General features: G+C 36.2%; 2 protein-coding genes across 3 annotated transcripts; one reads left to right on the forward strand and one right to left on the reverse strand.

The window, feature by feature from the left end:
* The first annotated feature begins 975 nt into the window (after positions 1 to 975).
* Positions 976 to 4921, forward strand: LOC145771334 (uncharacterized). The gene is made up of 3 exons (XM_082583082.1): positions 976 to 1279; positions 3881 to 4054; positions 4643 to 4921. The coding sequence occupies exons 1-3, from the start codon at positions 1069 to 1071 to the stop codon at positions 4867 to 4869; spliced, it is 612 nt and encodes a 203-aa protein (XP_082439208.1). The 5' UTR covers positions 976 to 1068; the 3' UTR covers positions 4870 to 4921.
* Positions 4922 to 6133: 1212 nt separating this feature from the next.
* LOC145770784 (protein unc-93 homolog A-like) lies at positions 6134 to 22121 on the reverse strand. 2 transcript variants are annotated; one of them, XM_082582502.1, is made up of 10 exons: positions 21689 to 22121; positions 13130 to 13294; positions 12314 to 12508; positions 11393 to 11733; positions 10618 to 10827; positions 10220 to 10376; positions 8037 to 8224; positions 7658 to 7791; positions 6797 to 6897; positions 6134 to 6412 (listed from the first exon to the last, which is right to left on the reverse strand). In XM_082582502.1, exons 1-10 carry the CDS (start codon positions 21750 to 21752, stop codon positions 6216 to 6218), a joined length of 1752 nt encoding a protein of 583 aa, XP_082438628.1. In that variant the 5' UTR covers positions 21753 to 22121; the 3' UTR covers positions 6134 to 6215. The 2 variants fall into 2 exon arrangements, with proteins under 2 accessions (XP_082438628.1, XP_082438629.1); XM_082582503.1 differs by having other exon boundaries at positions 13130 to 13348.
* Positions 22122 to 23103: the final 982 nt, after the last annotated feature.

Here is a 23103-nt window from a genome sequence, read left to right on the forward strand (position 1 = left end):
AACCATTTTTGGTTTAATATCTTCTTCTTCAATTGCCTTGCCTGAACCAGGCATCGACGGCCTCAGATGAATAATTAGACCAACTATTCCTACTATACTGTATGTTGCATGGCTGATTGTTTCTGTCTTGTTGTTAAATTGTTTCAAATGTGTTTGTCTTTGTCTGTCAGATGCCCGCTTTCCAAAAATTTTACCAGTTAAGAGAGATGCTCCAGTTTTTGCTTTCTTATTACATGGCCGAGAAATTTACATTGTCTGGTTTTCATACTTTTTAACAAAGTTCTGGTTTGGTTCACTTGATGTAAAAAATTTTTATTTGTTTTCTTTGCCAGCCATGAAACGCGTTGCATTCTACGGAAACACCACATTTAAAAAGTAATCAAGAAAATGAAGTATTTTCTGACAGGTGTCAAACACACAACAATGCTTGATATGAACGACTCGGTTACATGTCTTGTAATGCCAAGAAATTTATTTTCACACGAGTCAGTTCAATCATGTATAGCTAAAAATCGATTTCGATCAGCTAGAAGCTAGATCATCTCAGTTAAGCTGAAAGCAAACAGCACAAATATCAAATGATGAAAGTGCGAAGGAATGAAAAAACGTATTAACGTTAAAACGTTGTTTTAATAAATTTTGAATGATTCTTAGATCTTTGTCGTCAATTCCAATTCGTTCGAGCATGCATAACATTTCATTGTGTTGAACTCTATGCGCTTCTATATGTGCTGGTTTAATATGCTGCTGATCTATGCTGGTTTAATATGCGAACGTTAATTATGCAATATCATGAAGTAGTGCTTGAAGTTAAGGTGAAACTATATTTTGAGTCAAATCTTTTATTTTTAAGGTCAAAATTTACTTGCTCTACTTAATACATGCAGTATGCATTGTGACATATGAATGAAACAATACAATCATTCACAATGGTGAAACAACATGATTCCTTTGCAATATTTGGCATATATTTGGTATTTCTTTTCAACGCATGTTAGCCGAATATTTAATTTTATACAGCAACTGCTATTTGTTGTCGTATGGCCAGGCGGTAAAAATATTGTAACTATGTTTTTTATAAAGGTACATCTGGTTTCCCTGCTTTGCTTTATTTTAGGATTGAGCACATTTACTATATCTTTTGTTACTCCAAGGTGGTATTGGTTAGACGTAGTAAAAGCAACCAACATGGCGGATGGAACAATTGGATATATTACCTTTTCATATAGCTATGGACTTTACAGCTATTGCTTTTTGCCTATAAAATGTGCAAATTTGGGTAAGTGATTTAAGCTTCAATTACTGTCACGGTAAATCTAATCTATATCAAGAGGATACTGAAAATTTAAATTGTATCACGAATTTAGAAAAGTTGTAGATATAGGCTAATCAATAAATTCAACCTTCTCTGCTAAGAAAAATATATTTCCTCGACGCTTAGGCAACGAATTTCGATGTTAATTTTTATGTTAGGCTATTTACAGTTACACAGTAACATTTTATAATATTAAATACCGATTTATTCTTTACCTGGAAGGATGTAATTCAGTAGGCCTACATTGAAATTTTCTATAGTTTGGGTTTTTTATACGCCACTCAAAACAAGAAAAATTATCGAGATATACAGCGCCGGGTTCACATAAAGAAAAGCTCTACTAGGCTATTCCCCTTTTGAGGCTCCAACCTCTACCCAACAGCCATAGGGACAAGTATTTCAAAAAGCCACTGATACCATAGGCTAGTGAATTAATGGTGATGGAAAAATATGCACGCAAAGTGTAGAAAATAATCATTTGAGCATAACCAAAGTTTGTAATTTGATTGTAAGCATTTTGAGAAATATTACTTTAAAGCAGGAAATGTTAGTCAAACAAAATAATTGTACTTTATTGTCAATATTATGTTCTTTAAAAAAATATCGAACTTATTCATTTTATACTTCATGTACGAAAAATGCTAATGACAAGATAATTAGCTTATAGACTACCGTACATGTACTTAACAACAACAGTGATCACATGAACTACTGTATTATCAAATACTTAGATTGACTAAAAAGTTTATTTTTCTAGCCTTCCTTGTAGCAGAATCTCATCATAATTTATTTGCCTCACTTTGTCACTTTTGATACACAGAATACTTAGTGCGGATAACCTGTCTTAAGACATTGTGGACTCCTCAAGACTGCAAAGCTTCATCTCCGACATTGGCCCCTACCTAACCAGAATGCTTTTGCCAAGAAAGGTTTGGGTGGGGCTCAATCGCTTTAGGGTTTGCACTAACGTGCACCATGGCCACCTGGAGATGCGGCCTGATTTGTCACATTTTGCAGATTTTGATTACAGCTACTGCTAGTGCTTGACTGACATTTTTTGAGATGGTTATACTTTTTACGGTTTCCTTATGACAAAAAACTTTTTTGTTGCCTTGGGGAAGCAGTAGCTGATGAGAAAAATTAAGTTGAAAAACGCAAAATCAGACTGTTATTTAAAATTAACAGTCTAAGTAAAATCTACAAAATCAAAGTTTCTTTGTTTTTCAACATGTGAGGATGTTAAAACCTATTGTGTCATCTGGGGAAAAGAATAAAGAAAGCGTAAAAATCTAATTTTTAGAAAAATTTATTTAAACGTTCGCCCAAAGTTAGAAAAACTTGGAAATTTCTGCAAAATGTGACAAATCAGGCCGTATCTTTAGGTGGCCATGCGTGCACAAATAGAGGATGGCACCATCTGCGATCTGTGAATGCGCAAAAACATCGCATACCAGCACCATCTGCAACTGTGCTATACATCATGCACCAAATGGTGTGCGTAGTCTGCTTGAACTACATGACCAATCGATTCAATATCTGCTGGACACCTGCCCAAATGTCCTGACCGAGTCACTGCCACTGCTGAAGAGTGATAAAAAGCAGAGCCCCTTGTCCCTTGGAGTAGCAAAGAAAAACAAATCATTCAAATAAAGAAGTCGATCTTAATTCAATTTTTATTCTTTTAAGTCTTGAAAAGGACCTATTTCCTGAGCATCTGGAACCCATAAGCTAAGAAATAGCCGAATGATTAAGTCTACATTTTGGAAGGCAATTTGAATTGCTTTTCTTGTATATAGACCTAATTTGATAAAGGTTCGTAGTCGATGAAGCAAAACGTGCTCTTCTGTAGGCTAGCAGTATAGTTTTGTCTCATGTAAGTTGCAACGCGCGAATTTGTCCACAACTAGTAAAGGACTAAAGGTGTGCAAAAATAACGGTTTGCTAAAAATTAGCAGATAATTTTATCAATGACTATTGCCAGTTAAGTCATTACAAATGAACAGTTAAAATGCATAAACTGTGTTGTATCATATTTCCTTTCCATAAAAAATAAACACTCCAGAAATTTAATGTGCATTGGAAATAGTTGCCAGAAAATTTTAAAGTTATTACCAGGTGAATTGTTTTACAAATATATCTTTAAACGTTTTTAAACATACGTGATACATCTTAAACTTTGAGGCCTTTCAATCCTGAGGCACCAGGCTTCAGCCTTTTCAGTTTCGTGTTAAATCCACCACTGGAGATATATGATACAGGTAACAAGAAGAATGTATCCGAAATGTTTTAAAGCTAATATGCTCTACTATTTGTAATTGAAATTTTCAAAAACCATTTTACATCATAGGTCGTCTACTTGGTACTTGAGCCATTCTTCCAGGTTTTAATTTCAAATACTAAAACTCAGTTTTAACTAGTAAAACCAGCTTTCAGCCTGTGAAAAAAGCTATTTATTTGTATAATCTAAAAAATGTAAAGAGTAATATAAAATATTAATAATAAATATTAATAATGATAATGCTCTAATTTTATTCAATTGTGCAGTGGACAAATTTTGTTTTCCAGAATGGGATTTCAGTTCAGATTTGCATAAGCTCATTCTTATGACGAGAATCTTTATGATTGTTGCAAGTTGTATATTGTCCATATCTTTATGTTCCAAAATCGGTGTTACCTGTGGAAAAAGTTATTACACCAAAATACATTTGGCAAGTTCAGGCGTGCTAACAATAGTTTCAGGTAAATGACACTGGTGATGTAGTGTGTCGATAAAGCTCAGAAAATTCAAAATAAGCCAAATTTATTTTTACAAAATTACCTTATAGTAGTTAAAACTTTTAGTATTGCAACAACGGAGGTCTTGGGGGTGGGCCTTATTACTGGCCTGGCCTTATTAGCTGAAAGTAATTAGCCCTTACCTGTAAATAAACAAGACCTATTAAAGCATTCTAATCTCATTCCTTTTACGTTGTTTTAATTAACTTAGTCTGAACTTGCAAAACATCTCATGTTAAATTATATTAGATAAATTAATGTTTAAAGTTGTAGTTTTTTTATTGTTTTTTTTTAAGTGCTGTAAGAAGGTATAATGAAATTTTATAAAAATGTTTTCATTGTTTTCTTTGTTTTCATTTTTTGTTTGCAAATCAGGGCTGCTCCAAAATATATGGTTGACCTATACATCGTAACTGACTGCCTAATGCTGTAGTCAGTGACATGCACCATGACAGCCTTCATATGAAGATCATTTAAGTAACCATCGGTAGGCTGCAGTGTATATTATTTCTTTAGCTTTGAATCCATGATGATATGTTTCATTATTTCCAGGAATTTTCGTTCTCCTGTCGAATCTCACATCCTTGCTATTGTTTTCAACTTTGAAGTTCAACCAATTCCGTTACGATTACTGCTTTTACTTAGCGTGTGGATCTGGTTTGGCTTTTTTATGCAGTGGAATATTAACTTTGCATGAAGGAGGCTTAGTTGCAAAACATTTAAAACAAGCACAGCTTGTGGAATTTAAAAAAGATCAATTTAGCTTGTTATCAGAGTGAAAGCAAATCTTGTGTATGTTTTCACATAAAATAAAACTGATGATAAGCAAACTGCAAAGTCTTTTTTGTGTGCATGTATTACTTTCGCCAAGAGAAAGTGAATGAACGCACTTTCCTATACGATTTGTTGAAGAGTTTATGTAGATAGCTCATGTGTCAAAACTTCCATCTTAAAAAGAAAGGTATCCCACCAAAGGTTCACGATTCATTTGCAAAGTATTTATGTCCGTATTATGCATGTTTTTAAAATCAACGGATTTCCACATTTAACTATATTTTTTTGTTCAAATATAGTTAAAAAAAATGGATAAAAGAAATAAAACAATCAAAATACCAGATGAGCTATGCAAAAAAAATTAATATTTGAAAATATTAATATTTGCAAGATTGGGATGGAAATGTTATCGTGTCTGCATAACTCTTCCAAAAACGAAAAATGCACAAAAGTTTGAGGAAAATCAAAATCTATTCCATCATTATTTTAGACACATTGCAACACAAAACAAATGTAAAGAAGTGATTCGGCTTTTAAAAGACAAGAAACGAAAGGGGTTAAAGTAGTTCAAAGAGTAGTTTGAAAACTTAACAATGCACGTCAAAACAAAAAATATTTGCATGGATTTGCCAACTATAACTTTTTTTAAAATGAAGTAGACTAGATAAACATCTTGAATAGGCTGAAAACTCAAGGGTATCGACTAATACAAGAATTTTGGACTACGCTATACTCGTATACACAAAAGAGCAAAGAAAAATGATTAGCACAGTCTAAATCTTTCAGCGCTTAAAGAAACGGAATGCATATTTGCTGCCAGTTCACTCTACTTTTTATATTAGTTTTTTTATTGGGCACTGTTGTAATTATTCATCTATGAATGATGGGAGATGAGGTAACCACTTAATTGTTGCCGTATAACTAGTTATAGGCTACAGGAGTCGCTTTAAGTTCCACTTTGAAAGATTCGGTTGACTGTGGTGTAGACACCTGTTAACTACGGTACACTTCATTCTCACTGACTATGCCTTAAAAGAATGTTTGGGTATGGACTGAAAGTACTGTACTCTTTTTCTGTTTACTTCAGTAGTTTATATGGAGACCTAGCACTCCCAGGAGGATGGAACTTATTGGAAACATATGTCAGTAAATTCTAGATGGGGCTTTTGTATGAAGCTTGGTTGGCTACAGTCAAAGCGTTTTCTTCTCTAATTTGCGCAATATTTCCGATGCGCAACAAAAATCGATTAGCAAATCAACTTCTTTTAAAGTGTGACGTGAAGAAACATTTCTTGTGAAGTGATAAAAGAACACAATCGGTATAGAACTCATTATTTTCTTGTTGAAATAATTAAAATTTGAATCGCATTTCTGCAAGTACATAGCACCCCATGGAAAGACTAAGTAATCCCAGCAAAACGTAAACCTTCATTAGAAGACATACTGATGTACTAAGGGCAAATCCTGTAAAGAGTCCTAAGGCTCCCCAGAAGTTCCATAAGCTGAAAGCCGCCGAGGTATTATTAGCAAAATAATAAGCATACGTACCTGAAAACAAGATAAATATAAACAATAGGCTTTGATTATTGTTGAAATGCTATTTAGTCTACAGCAGTATAATTCCACTAAAACATTTGAGGACTTGGTTTTATCTTCAAAGCACAGTAATTTAAATAATACTTTAATACAAAATGGCAGCACTTCAAAACAAAAATTGTACTTCAGAGTCACGTCATCTGCAGGCTCACCTATGACTAAGAAGACCAATTTCCTTTACTCGCAGAGTAATATGTAAAGTGGGTGTCTGGGATGGCGGTCCATTTTTTTTATATTACCCAACTACCAAAAACGTAGCTGCTACTATACAGAGTTTTATATAAAATTAAAAAAGTTAGTGGTGCATTTTACAAAAAAACAAACTTAAAACCTCACTGTTTATTAGTGGTTCCCAAAGACCAGCGTTAAATCCAAAAGCAATTGCCATTATATGTACGGCGTAAAATGTATTGGTGGAAGGTTTCCAAATAAAATTACTGTAACAAATATAATACCAAAGAAATGTTTATAAACAATTCCGTACATTTTCTATAATATGTGTTGAACCAGTTCTTAGAATTTATTTTAAGTCTGTAAATAAACCTTAACCCTATCTGTAGCGACACGGGGTTTTATGAGGTCGCCCCACTCTAGTAGTGAAATATTTTATAAATGGAAATATGCTAGAATCGTGAAATTTCTTGACTTTTAGTTTTTATTCTTTGCGAATTTTCTAAACCTACACTGGTCATTTTTCTACCTTCCTGCCCTTCACAATAAGCATTTCGTCTTCGGTGGCTAGGCATTTTCGTGCAATGCTAGTTATATATATGTTAATGTTAGTGCAATGTAAATGTTAGTGCAATTACTTTGAAATGTAAAAACGTCCAAAAATGCCTTATATTTATGAAGAAAAGTATTTTTTGTTTAGTTTAGCATTACTCTATGTTATAATTCAAAAAATTTCAATTTTGAAGCTATTTTCGGAAAATTAGAATAAAAACCGACTTTCTGACGTTTTTCGTCTTAAACACTTTATTTCAATAAATTTTTTGAATAAAAATTCAATTTCTTTAGGCACAACACACATGGCTATTATCTTGTAAAATATTTAGGTTTTGTGATTTTTATAGCTCCCGTTATTAGCAATTAATTAGCACGGGGCTAAGATAGCCCATAACGTACTTTCCGCGTACGAAAACAGCTCGTACTAAGATAGGATTAATCCTGAGATGAATACATTTGATCAACACTTACCTGATATAGCAAGATATGTCAACAATAACAGCAAGGATGTAAAGTGGATTTCGCCCAAATTTTGAGATAAACTTTCCAAAAATCAAGGCAGATGCCATGCTTGATGCACCAAATAACATCATCACCAGGCCAACCTGTTTAAAAAGTGTGTAAGAAAATAAATTTTCTTGGACTTGAAAGTAATAACATAATATATGTGGTAGATCTGTTCTAAAAGTTTAGAATAGACGTAAAACCTTTTTCATGCTTTTCATCATTTGAAACAGTTAGGTTTGATTTTACAGTTAACCAAATTTCAGTTCGTTCATTGAAGAGCATACTCAAGCACACTTATTTTAGCACAAACAGCATTGACGCGGTGTAGTGAGACAATTATTACATTTTCTACTCCGATTGGACAAGATATGAATGCTCTAGTAAACTCTGACAGAGAGTAGGAAAGAAAAAGCCCAAAATATATTGCAATCGGGGATGCTAAAATTTGCTGCAAAGAAGCCATCTGACGGAAGACATCTTTCAAGCTAATAACAGTTTTGTTCCAACATCCATCAGCTGTATCTCCACTATCTAAACAATAAATAGCTTACTATCAATACTACAATATCAATAACAATCGTAGCAACTTTTAATATTGGATTAAGTAAATATTGCGTCGTATTTTGTTAATTTGGTGTTTAGTTATCGTTACTGTATATCATAGTTGGCTTCATAACACAGAGGAAAACGTAGGCTATTTATTTTCATGTTATGCAACACCCAACCTGTAAGTTACAGAGATAGCATTTATTATTTTGTATATTTAGCATCTCACTTGCATTTACTTCATACCGAAAGCGATTTTGATTTCACGTAGTCCACTATTCCAAAAATAAAAGGGTCAGTGGCGTATGCAAAGGGGGGGATTGTGACATGTTCCTTTTCCCCTTCAAAAACGTTTATTTTTTTAGGGTTGTTGTGATTGTGTAGTGCAAATAGGTGATTGTTTAAGTGTGATGTTGGGTAGCATAACCCCCCTCGTACACGGATGTTTAGGGGGACACGGCTGTTTAGGGGCCCACTCATTTCAGATTTTTTAATGTTTTTTTTTTTGGCTATTTGAAATGAAAACATGTTGTAAATTAATATTGCTGCAGAAGCTCTATATTCATTAGCTTAAATCACGCAAGGCCCTATTTACCGTTTCCAAACCCTCCGTTAGTGGGCCCACTTGTCTGTTTAGGGGCCCATGTTAATTTATATTTAGTTGGTGCAGCGTTTTTCGGCAATTTCAAATAAAAAATACGACAATACTACCACAAAAACTTGACATTTTATAGATTAGGATGCACTCATCGGTTTTGTATTGTTGATCATTGTTGATCATTTGAAATGACTATTTTAAATCAAAATTTAAAATGACTATTTTAAATCAGTCTGAAAATGATGGTGATGAAAATCTTTTAGTTATTTTAGTTAAATTCCATAGCCCTTTACATAATTATGTAGTCAAAGATGGAGTCCCAACAGATTGTGGAGTCAGTCTGGTGTTTTTTATCCAAACTTGTTTGAAAAACATTTTAGGCACCTTTTCTGAAAATTAGGCCCACTAGTGTATTTCCGAAGGGGGAACAAGAACGTGCTCATACGGCCCTTCATTTTCATTGTACTGTATATATTTTGAATGCAATAAGTTTTGTTCAAAGTACCGTTATAAATTGCATTTGATATTTAAACTTTTACAGAGAGGTCATATTTATGCTTTAACCTGAAGACATTGCCTGCTGTTATCGAAGTATTTCTGTTTTTGCTTATCCGTTTAAGCCTGATATCATGCTTTTCGTATTCGTATATCTAATAATTCAATCTAAACGTACAGTGACATACGTAAAGACCGTGAGAGTTTATAGTTCACCAACAGATAGCCTCGGCTGCCTTAAACCTTGGTCAGACAATAAAGTAGCATTAGGTTACTCTTGATAAAAAAAATGTCAAATTATATCGAAAGCTCTCTTCTCCCAGTGAAAAAATCCTGTGCACACCACTGAACGTACCCACAATACGCGTGGTTCATTGGGTTGAGTAAGTAACTTACAGGCGTCTACGTAAAACATTATATGCGACGTCAAGAGTGTCATGTATCACTTTTTTTTTCAATACGAAATCTATCCAAATAAGTAAACTAGTTGCTCTAAATTAAAAAAAATACTGTCAATTCAAGCTGAGGATGGTAGGCTAATTTAACGCAATATGACTTGCCGGTACTGGTTATTATTAGATTCGAAAAAAAAAATTCGAATGCCTTCCTTCCTTGAGAAAACTTTTCATACGCCACTGGAAAAGGGTTGTTTGCTTAAGTGACAAATCAGAGAATCACATGCTAGTTTATAGCCTACGCTGTATTCTTGTAAGTTTATTTAAAATCAGTGCAGACTTTATGAAATAAACAAACTAGAAACAAAAAATGAAGCACGCTTCATAACAGAAAATAGGTTTATCAGGAAAGAGGCTAGTAATTATGCACTCATAAAAATTGAATTAATAAATTACTAATTTACTATGGCATTATGTGATTTTCTTAACTACCTTCGCGCTTGATGAATATGTCATCCAATAAGAAATAGTGTATTGCTATGGCAATAACATGCATGGAAACAAAGACACTCAATAAGAGATTAACAGACAATGTACTCTGTGCAGTGTATCTTCTTAATTGGAATTCCGACATCGTTTTAAGCCTTACCTGTGAAACAAGAGATCCTTATTTTTGAGTTAATTGTATCAACATTCATCGTTTCGAAAGTTTACTCTAGAAACTGTGTTACTGAGCCTTTTGTAACCTCATATGGTGTGACACCACATATTCAAAGTAAACTTCAATTTATTCAAATGCGATGTCGTTCTTGTTAACATGCTGTGCTAATAAGTGTTGATATTATTTTGTACGGTTAGATCAAGAAGATGCAGACTAAGCTACGACTAACCGCACAATCATTGATTCCACAAAACGTTAGGTCTAACGTCGAAGCATTTCTTGCAGAAGTCTCGTTACTCTCAAAAGAAAGTAAATTTGAAGAATTATCGACATTCGCAAACGCTAAACTTGAAGTTTCTGTCACATTTCCATCCTCAAATAGATTCAGAATTGCCTTAGAACCAAACAAAGCAACGTAGGATAACAAATTCCCAATAACCTATGAAAATCAATACGAAAATTATTTTTCAAGACGTTTTACACTTCCAAAGAAACTAATTAACGGGTTTACCAAAATTTCAATAAAAACAATTTTTTGCAGCCAAATAATTACGTAAGTGATTACGAGGGATATGAACTTGTTTCAACAAGTCTAACAAAGTCGGCAATATATAACTAGGATGTTTAACATTTTTAAAGCTAATGAAAATACCATTTACCGCGATTTAAACATGCTTTTCTGTTCACTCAAGCTGTAAACTATTGCACAAAACATGGCATTTAGTTCAACTGTGTTCAAACCTCCATTCAGTATTTTCGTTAAAAACTGCACTATATATTGGATCCGATTTTTCTTTGTCGTCAATAGACTAAGTATTTTTTTTATAATATGATTTCTTACAGAACCTTCTCAGAACGTTTTACGGAGTTGTCTGAACAAGTTTTCAACGGGTTCCACCATAAGGTTACCTGATAGACTTAGGCTATTGAAAAAGCCTTTTGAAGATAGTAGTCAAAACTAGAAAACGACAAGAGCATTGCAATTACATCAAATTTATACTCACTTGCCCACCTTTTACGATGGTGAAATACCGCCCAAAAAAAAAACCTACAATACCATCTTTGCTTTGCAAATTTTTCTTTATTTTTCTGTTTGATCCTTTTATCAGTCGGTTTTGTTCCTGCTGTGGTGACAACGATGTTTCTTCATAGTTTTCTCTAAAAGTAGGAGCTATAGAGTTGCTTCCAGAATGTATCTCTGGATTAGCGGGATATTTTTCTGTCATTTGCTGATTCAGCAAAAAGTATTGCTCTCCATAATAAGTTACCAACACTGACATGCTCGACCAACAGCAAGCTTCTCCAAATCCAAGTACGACTGACCCAGGAATTAAAGTAAGAAAATCTGTATGATGCAATGAAAAATATTGATGTTTTTCTTTGAAAAGCAGACTACAGCATCCTTTTTTTTAGGCTTTCAATAGTTTAATTTTTTACTTCTTGCATCATAACACACACTGTTATAGTTTGTAACAACTTTAGCAATCTATTTACCCAGTGTTGTGGCCAACATCGAGTGGTGAGATCCCGTTCGACGGTGGATAGTGCGCCGGTTCGACACCGCTCAAGAGCATGAGGTTGTGTCTTTGGCAAGACACCTAAAGGAATATCTTCAATTGCGAGTGGCGCCCTTTTGACTATGCACGTTGATTTCTTCAATGATTGTAAACAATATGGTGCTCTAAAGAAAAATCCCTACAACCCTTCTTATGGCTATGGTCTGCTAAACTGCAGCCAGGGCCATAGCTAGGTTCTTACCAATCTACTGTAAAGCAAATGAGTACATTTGAAAACTGGTTAAATGGAAAAAAACAACTGAACAATTGTTGTCTTTTCAAAGTAAAATTCATTGTTTGGATTGTTTCCATATGGGCATCACTGGCATATTAGCGGTTTATTTTTCGTCCTATGCCATTGATTCATACCTGGATAAAAATTGGCAGCACAATAAACGATGTACGTTGCTTCGCTGATAATCAAAGCTAATCTCGGTCCTAAGTGGTCAATGGCAAGTGGACTCAAAAGAAGAGCCCAAAAAACTGATGCGATGTAACCTGTAGTCAATCCAATGGTTCCCAATGCATCTCTGATGTTCAAACTGCTTTGCAAATTTATCAGACCTGAAAATATAACTGTTTAGAATTTAAACATTATTTATTGTATTTCAGACAGTATGTAACATTATCATTGCAGCAACAGGACTGTCGTCAAAAACAAACAATAATGAATAATTGCAGTTCGGAAAACTGAACATTAATGCACTGTAGTTGTAGAAGTGCCCTTCAATAAAGCCGGCTGATGAGCGGGTTGCTTAACATTTAGCTTAGCCTACGCATTATTTCAAAATGGATAAAGACTATGAGAAGGACACTTTTCTTCTTCAATATATTAATTTCTCTCATCGGATGTCCACTAAACAAAAACTCTACTGGATAACTACAAACCCTGCATCTTCAAAGTACGAATAGATGATAATTATATTGTCTACTTCTACTTGCTACACTTAAAGTTACAGATGGAGGAGAATTAAATTATTAGCCTATTTTTTGCAGCATTCTGTAGACTAAATGCAAATTATAATAATTTATCAAACAAAGTGTTAGGTTATTCGTTAGCAAAACATCTCGCATAATAAACTGTATCAACCAATTACGTACATTTCATCACTAGCCTTCAAATAAAGTAGTTACATTGCACTAATCGATTCTGTTAAAAGATGTAGGCCTATGTTTCTGAATTACCGTAATATGCTGAAACATTAATTAGAACTCCAACAGACGAAATATGAAGTTGATGAAGTAATTTTTGCTGTTGACTTTTGTTTTTGAAGCAAATTTCTTCAAAACAATTCAACATTGTTGCTGAATTTTCTTTTTCATCGCTCTGAAATGATGGGGAACGTGGACCTTTAAAATTGTTTTAATTTAAATGAAATAATCAACTGCCAAGCGATGAATGTCCTGAAAAAAAAATGTAATAGTAAGCCTATTAGGCTGTCTAGATGCGAGAAAACGTTAGTGTGAGTGAGAATAAACTTTGTGTGGCAGCCTACAATGGCAATTGCATAGGCAACGCTTGGGGATGTCGATACAATTTGTTGATCTCTAAAATTTCTCCCAAGTTTCCTTGCTTTTAAAAAAGTTTTTTTTAGTCGTTATTTCTTTTAATCGTTTTTTTACGTTTAATATTTTTACACTACTATTATACATTTTTGCAATAAACTTGTTCGACACGTAGAAATTCGTCTACACGACTGAAACAAATTTGTCAGGGATAGGGATTGTGAGCTGATGCTTAACTGAATTTAAATTAGTTAACACTAGGATTATCAAGGTGTCCTTTCAAAGACACCGGTTGTTGTTGTTTCTACAGTAATTCTTTCAATGCCTATTATTATGTATGCCTTCATATTTCTTCAATTTTCCTAAATATTAGTCAAGCTGATTTTTTGCAAGTTTTTTTTTTTTTAAATTTACTAGTAATTGTTTTTTTTTAATTTGACGGTCTAGGCCAGTGGTTCTTAACCGGAGGGGCGTGGAGCATCTCTCAGGGGGGGCGCGAGCTCTACAATAATTTCAACTTTTTTAACTATTTTAATGTCCTAGAACCTATACTGTTCGTCATATTTTGTATTTTATCTTATTTTATGTTTTATTCAGTAATTCTTGCTTTATTAGTTAGACCAGAACTTTACAAAAAGTCGCAATATTTTTGGAATCACGACAGAAGGCGGAACTTTTGGCCAAGTTTCAATCCGAACGCTTTCAAGTAGCACTAGCGTAGGCTACCTCGTGGACATCTTCGAAGCATTGAATACTCTCAACCTTAAGCTTCAAGGGAAAGACATCAACATCATTAAGCATCATGACATTATTCGAACTTTTATAGCCAAACTCGACCTCCGGAAGAGTCGAATTGAACAAGGAAATCCAGCGAGCTTCAGTAACTTGAATTCTGCTCTCAAAAATGGTATCTTTGATTTTGAGTTGAAGAAACAAATAGAAACCCATCTTAATGAATTGAAAGCGGAGTTCATCAAATCCTTTCCAGATCTGGATGAGAAGCGTGAAACCTGGAAGTTCGTCAGAAACCCGTTTCAATGCGAAGTAGAACCTCTACGAAATCGGAGTGTCTAGGGAGCTGACTTTGTTCAGCCCCCATCTTATGGAGATGCCTCAACGTGGTGTAGAGGTGAACCCAGGCTGAAAACTAGGCTAATCCCTAGCAACTCCTGGGGCTAATAGACACACGTAAAAGTCCCCAACGGCAATCTCTTTATGGCGGAAGAGGGCAGTGTCTGACGGGCAGGCATCCTGTAAGGCGGGCCTCAATGAACAAAGCACCCGGCAGCCCGTTGCAACCGGTTCCCCTGAATCTGCACGTTCCGATCTTATTGGACCGCAGTGGACATGGAGCTGGCCAAGAGTGTGTGCGTAACCCTCGCGTAGTCACGACCACCTTAAACAACCACACAAGCGAATGGCCTTTGTCTCAATTTGGACCAGGACCAAAACAAAGCCCAATGGCGATGATATTATGGGTAACGGGGGCAGGCTTGGTAGAGCTGGAAGCCTCCAGCCCGGTCTCACACATTGGCGGCGGATCTATGATGATCGTCTCCCAATGAACTGCGGTGACATTGGGTTCCGGTAGCAAGACCCGTGTCTGGGCTGGCCTATCTAGGATTTCCCGCAGCCCACCCCACATGGGGAAGCCCCTAGAAAAGGTGGGGTAAACATCGGACACCGCAAATCTCATCTGGCCAGCTTACCGCGGCTGGCGGATTACCCAAATAGCGGTCGACCTACACATATACCTATGAATACTAAGCTACCCTTCACATTGGGTGCTTGGAACGTCCGTACACTACAAGACAAAAGCAACAATGACCGACCAGAACGTCGCACAGCTTTGGTATGTAAAGAACTTGCACGCTTCAACATCGATGTGGCAGCTCTCAGCGAGACCAGATTTGCTGGAGAGGGCAGGATAAGAGAAGATAGATCTGGCTATACCATCTTTTGGAAAGGAAAGAGCACTGACGAGCCGCGCATTCATGGTGTAGGTTTTGCTATACGTTCCCAGATTGTAAACCAACACAACCTTGTCCCAAGTATAATCAATGAACGGATGATGACGATAAGAATTCCACTCACCAAGAAATGCTACCTCACCCTGATCTCAGTCTATGCTCCAACACTCACATCTGAAGATGAAGATAAGATCTCATTTTATAACCAGCTCACACATACTATCCAAAAAGTTCCTTATCTAGACAAAGTTGTCGTGCTAGGTGACTTCAATGCCAGAGTTGGCAGGGACCATCACATGTGGAAGGGTGTCATAGGCCATCATGGTATTGGGAAATGCAATGCAAACGGAGAACTTCTGTTGGGTCTTTGTGCTGAACAAAATCTAATCGTAACAAACACTCTTTTCCAATTACCTCACCTTCGTAAGACTACATGGAGACACCCTCGCTCCAAGAAATGGCACACCCTTGACTATGTCCTCACAAGAACAAAAGACCGAGAAGATGTGAAACTCACACGTTCTATGCCAGGAGCAGATGACTGCTGGACAGATCATCGCCTTCTGATATGCCGCCTGAACATTCAGATCCGTAGACCAACTAGACGCATCTCGGCAAACATTTCCCATCGTCGTTTTGACTGTAGCAAGCTTCATGATCCCAACACCTTGCAATCCTTCCAAGAAGCTATTGATAAAAACCTGCATGATTTAAACCTTCTAGATAACGCCACAGTTGAAGACCAATGGACTACACTCCGAGACGCGATGTCCGCTGCAGCTAAAGCAACAATTGGTTACAAACACAAAAAAAAGCAGGACTGGTTTGATGAAAACGACGAAGAAATCACCAACCTTATTAAAAGTAAACGATGTGCACGACTCACTTTTGAAAATAATCCTTCTCCAACCAACAAACTAAAACATCGACAAGCTGCCACAGCATGCCAAAAAGGAATTCGTAAGGCGCAAAACAAGTGGTGGCAACAGAAAGCTGAAGATCTGCAAAAATATGCCGACCAACGAGATATGCGCAGCTTTTACGCTGCGACGAAAGAAATCTTTGGACCGACTAAGTCATCAGTGGGGGGTTTAAAAGACGCAGCTGGCTCAAACATTATCACTGACACCGAAGGAATCATTGATCGTTGGAAGTCGCATTTTGAAACATTGCTAAATAACCACTCATCTCCTCACAGTGACCTTCTCCGCAATACTCCACAATATCCCACCCGCGATTGGATGTCCACACCACCTACACTAAATGAACTCAATAAGGCTATCAAACACATGAAGAAAAACAAAGCTCCGGGACCAGACAACATTCCGCTAGAGCTTCTTCTTTACGGAGGACCCCAGGTACAGGACCGCCTAATGCAGCTGATTCTTATGATATGGGAAACAAAAACACTTCCAAGCGACTTTAGAGATGCGAATATAGTTACAGTGTTTAAGAAAGGAGATAGAGAAGATTGTAACAACTACCGTGGTATCTCACTCCTCAGCATCACTAGCAAGATCTTTGCCCGCATTCTCCTTGATCGTCTTATCACGCTAGCAGAGGACGTACTCCCAGAGTCCCAATGTGGCTTTAGACCTTCTCGCGGCACTGTAGATATGATCTTTTGTGCTCGACAACTCCAAGAAAAGTGTCAAGAACAACAACAACCTCTTTCATTTATCTTTTGGGACCTGAAGAAGGCATTTGATAAAGTTCCTCGACCTGCTATGTGGTCTGTTCTTGCTCGGTTTGGATGCCCTGACGACTTTATTACCCTGATCCGTGCTCTCCATGATGGCATGCTTGGCAGAGTCTGTTACCAAAACACCCTCTCCGACCCATTCCCCGTTACAGGTGGACTCAAACAAGGATGCGTTCTTGCACCTACATGTTTTTCACTCTATGTGGCTGCAATGCTTAACGAGGTCCCACAAACCTCCCCTGGTATCAACATGCGCTGTCGCATGGACGGAGGGCTCTTCAATCTTGCTCGCTTCCGTGCTAAGTCGAAAACCTCTGCTCATACAATTCATGAGTTACAGTTTGCCGATGACAATGCCACACCTGCTTTTACTCCTGATGATCTCCAAACGTTAGCCACCCTCTACAACAATTCTTATGAACATTTTGGAATGGAAGTTAACACTGATAAAACTAGGATACTCAACCAAACGCCACCTGACCACACCTCCCCAGAGATCAATATCAACGCAACACCTTTAGGTGAAGTAGACTACTTCTCTTACCTTGGTAGCATAACTTTCAACAGCACCAACATGTGCAAAGGATATTGAGCAACGTATAAAAGCAGCTCACTGTGCCTATGGAAGACTTAACCATCGTGTCTTCAACAACCATGCTATATCCATCCGCACAAAAATTATGGTCTTCCGGGCAGTCGTTCTATCTACCCTTCTCTATGCTTGTGAAACCTGGACATTATACCGCCGTGACATCAAACGTCTTGAGAATTTCCAGCAGAGGAAGCTGAGGCAAATGCTAGGTACTCGTTGGGAAGATTATCTTACCAACGATGCAATCCTTGATCGCGCTAGGTTGCCCAGTTTAGAAGCCACCATATTGAAACACCGCCTTCGCTGGACAGGGCATGTCATACGAATGGACCCAATGAGGCTTCCACGAATAATGCTTTATGGTGAACTAGAGACAGGAAAGAGACCCCCCGGAAGACCAAAAATGAGATACAAAGATCAGCTGAAAGTGTCCCTCAACCATGCAAATATTGATCTGGATTCATGGGAACTACTTGCTAGCGACAGATTACTTTGGAGAAAAAGAACTAGGGAAGGCACGGAAAGTTTTGAAAAAAACAGGATACAAAAAGCCCAAGAAAAACGAAACACTAGAAAAGAAAAGCTAAAACTACCACGCCCCTCACCCTCCATACAATGTGACTTTTGCCCACGTCTTTTCCATCATAGACTGGGCCTCCAAAGCCACATACGACATCACCATCCAAAACCAAATTCAATTTGAAGACAAAACCAATGCTCGGATACGAGCTGGAGCCGACGACGAGTTGATATTTTCGAAGAAGGACAAGAGGAGTTTCTTGAGATGAAGTTCAACTCCACAGCAAAAGAAGACTTCAAAGAACTGGACCTTGAGACGTTCTGGGCCAATTACCTTCCTGTTTACCCTCTTATCGCAACTCGGGCTTTTCGAATTCTAACAATGTTTAAGAACCACTAGGTCTAGGTTAAGAACCACTGGTCTAGGCCCTAGATTGCAAATAAGTAATCAGGTTGGTGAAATAGGTCTAAAAGCAGTTGGCTATGAATTTGCTACCGATACCAACTGCATTTGTATAGACTGAGTCATGGCCACCTAAAGATACGGCCTGATTTGTCACATTTTGCAGAAATTTCCAGGTTTTCCTAACTTTGGGCGAACGTTTAAATAAATTTTTCTAAAATTTAGATTTTTACGCTTTCTTTATTCTTTTCCCCAGATAACACAATAGGTTTCAACATCCTCACATGTTGAAAAACAAAGAAAATTTGATTTCGAAGATTTTAGTCAGACTATTAATTTTCAATAACAGTCTGATTTTGTGTTTTTCAACTTACTTTTTCTCAATTTCGTACTGCTTCCCCAAGGCAACAAAAAAGTTTTATGTCATTAGGAAACCGCAAAAAGTAAAAACATTTCAAAAAATGTCAGTCAAGCACTAGCAGTAGCTGTAATCAAAATCTGCAAAATGTGACAAATATTCCACATCTCCAGGTGGCCATGACTGAACATTTACTTGAAGAACATTTTTAGTCAATTTCTTGTCATGATTTTTTGCTGTTTCATTCTGAAAATTGCTATGTTGTTCGAGTGAAACCTGTCAAATGAAAGTGCAGTAAATGCAGCTATACAAACAGTGGAATTTCCAGTCAAATAATAAGATTTTGAAAAGTAGGAATAAATAAACTTTTAAAGGCAATAGTTCAGTAAAGAAGATCAACTGCACGTGGTACGTATAGTAGGCTGTATAATTCATTTATCCTTTCATGTTAACATATCTTTACTGAACTATTGCCTTTAAAAGTTTATTTATTTCTACTTTTCAAAATGTTATTATTTGACTGGCAATTCCACTGTTTGTATAGCTGCATTTACTGCACTTTCATTTGACAAGTTTCACTCGATATTGTAACTTCTCTATTTGTTAGGTTCGCTTTTCATATAAAAAGCAGCAGCTGCAAAATATAGGCTACAGTGAATTTCCTCTTGGGACACTAATAATGAACTAACTCATGGAAAAGAAAATACAACGCTATCTCAACGTAGTGAAATGGTAAGCACTTGATTGATGAGCAAATAAATGATCAATAAAAATAAAGCATCAATTTTTGTTGTTCTTTTATAACGTTAATGCCAAATATGCCCGATAAGTATAGATAAAGGTGTTATCCGATGTCAAACGAAATATGCTGCAGACATTATTCTGTACCTTGGCACCCAAGAATGAGAACAGTGTGGATATGTACCACTTGCAGAATCATCAGTGACAAAGCTAACTGAAAAAATTACTAAGAAGATATACAATGTGTGATTCGACAACTTTTTACCTCACCACCAATAGTTTTGAAGCTAGACAGAAGCTAATACAAACTAACCGCACTTGGTACTATGAGGTATTGCAGGCTACTAGATTGACGATGTACGGGGAAACATATTAGATATACAGTAGCTACAATTAACGCTCACATATTGTTTATGAACTCAACTGGGACTAAGTAAATAGGAAGACGAAAATTTTTTTTGCAGTTGATTGAATGCCTACATGATCAGGTGCAAACTTGTATTTACGATAACGTCGGCATGGCGGATGTACTGTATATGCAAATAAAACAAGAAAATGCAAAAGTGTCATACTAGCCAATTGTAACAATCTTACTGCCTTTATTTGTTTGTGAAGTAAACTTCAATTTGTGGAAAGTGCTCTAAAGATAATTCAAGGTGCAGTAATTTATATCAAGTGCATTACTGTTTTTATTGTTGACGTAAATGTTAAATAAGTCCATGTTTAGTTAAAACTGACATTTGTGTAAGTTTGGTGAAAAAATTGAATGACGTAAAATAATAACCTTGTGGCGATGTAAAGCAAAATTCAGGAAAAAGTGGAATGTGTTCTTTGGAACACCGTGGTAAAAATCGGTTGTGAAAAAATCTGGTAATCCTAAGATCAATGTAGTTTCGACGTGGTTTTTGTATATCAGAAGTATAGCCGTATGCTCAGAAAGTGACACCAAACTTCTCAACTTCACGTGCTACCCCTGATGAGGACTGTTCGGGTGATGAACTCTGGAAAATTTTGTCCCGATGGTGAACATGTTAACAGTCAAAATCCTTTGTTGTTTTTAGTCTTAATTTATTTTATTAATTTTTTTATTTTTTTCAATGATTTTATCCATTTTAATTCATCACATGCTGTGTATATATTATGAGTAAATGTTCTTTAAAATCTATTTAGTGCATCTGCATCCTAGTCAACCGATCCTAGTTAACTCATCGATGTCTTGGTTGTTTAAATTTTGTTTTAGCCCTTTAATTTCACACAAATTGTTTGCTCAAAACAAACGATTAGTCTTTCTTTTTCGTTTTTTTTAAATGTTTCTTTTAAAACAAAACGAGCGCAAAAAACAACTCACGTCTGAAATTTTAAGGTGTTAAAATCGTTAAATCTGCCGTTAAATCTGAAATTAAGTTAGGGTTTAAATCTGAAATTTTCTGAGCAGTGGCGTACGCAAGGCGGGAGTTCTCTTTTTTTTTTTTTTGTATTTTATAATCTGCTATTTAATATGTTACGATAACCACAAAAACAATAAATTTATAATGAGCCAACCTATAGGTTACCTCAAAACTTGCACAGGCTTTCAGGTATTAAACTGTTACTCTTTATCAAAAATGTAGAATTGAATTGAATGACTTCCGTTACAAAATCTTATTCCACTGGTAGTGAGGATATATCTCATGCACCTGTTTTATTGAAGCCTAGCGTTTGCTAGGCGGCATTGAATTGTTGCATTGCAATAAACCTACGTAACAAATGTTTGTAACCAATTTACTTTACAGAGGTTAGCATAAATCATCAACACTTAGAATAGTTCTGGGATTCTGCTTGGCTTAATTTCCGAATGTAATAGCCAAAATGACAGCTACAAAATCAAAAGTTATAAACGATCAGTTATAATCTAAAATTAAGCTATTCCTCATGTCTGTCACACATTTAAATAGCTATATTTTACAAACTTACGTATATCTTCTGTTAAATCCAGTTTTTGAGATGTATGATTCAAATTCCAACAACTATCAAACATGGTTTCTGAAGTTTGAGACAAATATTTTTGTAATGTTTTATCCGGTTCACTAATTAATCGACTTACTAAAAGTTCCTTTGTACTTAATACTGTGACGTATCAAGTAACACAATACATCCTCGGTTGAAATATACAAAAAATAATAGAAAAACGATTCAAGATAAAAATTGTCATGTTACATTCATAGGTTAAAACTTTTTAATGACTTTATTTTAATAGTAGACGAATGTGCTTGTAGGGCTGTTGTTATTTCTCATTCTAATTTTGTATAAAGATATTATGTTTTTAAAAGTGAATTCATCAACTTCAATATGAGTAGTTTTAGTTTTGTTTATTTTTGAAGCTAAAAAAGAATAACAAAAATGTGATTTAAAATCACACATTTGGCCTTCAATAACCAAGATCATTTTTTCTTTAAAAATTTTGCTTTGTGATATAACAATAGAAGGAATTGTGCTTTAAAGAAACTTCAAGATAATCTCACAGCATTTTTAAATGAGGCCAGCTTGGTAAATTTAAGTAAGAAATGTATTACTTACTGTAGGCTGATACAGGTCGTAGTCATAAAAAGGCAATTGGCCGCAAAAATTTAATCCGTGCTCCTCCAAAAGTAGCCTTCCAGTGTAGTCCGGGAACATCGTGAATCTAGGGTGGTAAAACGATAGACTCTCGGCCCCAGACGCTCACACGACGACGACGACGACGACGACGAACGTCTTCTGTTCTCGTATTGAGAGGGTTGGTGACCAACAATCTTCTATTCTGTGATAGAATTACTCCATTCCACAGGCCCCAAGGGTCGACTGAGATGAGATCTGCGGTTTTGCAAACCGCAGATCTTCTCCAATGTAGACGAGTCAACGCTTCTTAGGACACCTTCAAAGGTTATTTCCATATGGACGATAAAAAACTAAATTTTCTTTGACCAAGCGCCTTCTACCATGCGTTGCACGTGTCCGTACCAACGTAGCCCTCTCCATCTCATGCCATCTTCAAGCTGATAGATGCAAATCCTGGATCTCAGCTCTTCCATCGTCACTCGGTCAGAAAGACACTTGGAATATATCCATCGTTCCATGGAAACTTTCATTGCAACATGGCCAATTTCACTTTTCAAGAGTGATAGATCAAGTCTTATGTGCTGCAGTAGAACATTCCTTAAACACATAATGCATATAACCTTGACCACCATAGAAAATGTTCTTGTCCATAAGAATAAGGATGAGCTCACGAAAACTCTTTCATGCCAATTGCACCCTCACTGCCATGGCATACATACAGCCTGCCAATTGTCCAATCATGTCACCAAGATAGCAAAAAGCAGGGACGACGTCAAATTCTGCTTAGCAAT

This window comes from Aplidium turbinatum, chromosome 5 (assembly GCF_918807975.1).
Source record: "Aplidium turbinatum chromosome 5, kaAplTurb1.1, whole genome shotgun sequence".
Classification (NCBI taxonomy): Eukaryota; Metazoa; Chordata; class Ascidiacea; order Aplousobranchia; family Polyclinidae; genus Aplidium; species Aplidium turbinatum.

Bases quoted from the DNA above. Each gene is read 5' to 3' on its own strand.
- LOC145771334 (XM_082583082.1), top strand. From the start codon at position 1,069: ATGTTTTTTATAAAGGTACATCTGGTTTCCCTGCTTTGCTTTATTTTA. The intron at 1,280-3,880 runs GTAAGTGATTTA...TTTGTTTTCCAG, and splicing joins TATAAAATGTGCAAATTTGG to AATGGGATTTCAGTTCAGAT. The intron at 4,055-4,642 runs GTAAATGACACT...CATTATTTCCAG, and splicing joins CGTGCTAACAATAGTTTCAG to GAATTTTCGTTCTCCTGTCG.
- LOC145770784 (XM_082582502.1), bottom strand. From the start codon at position 21,752: ATGTTTGATAGTTGTTGGAATTTGAATCATACATCTCAAAAACTGGAT. The intron at 7,792-8,036 runs GTAATAATTGTC...CTTTTTAAACAG, and splicing joins GTCCAATCGGAGTAGAAAAT to GTTGGCCTGGTGATGATGTT. The intron at 6,413-6,796 runs GTGAGGTTTTAA...TCTTGTTTTCAG, and splicing joins TTGGGAACCACTAATAAACA to GTACGTATGCTTATTATTTT.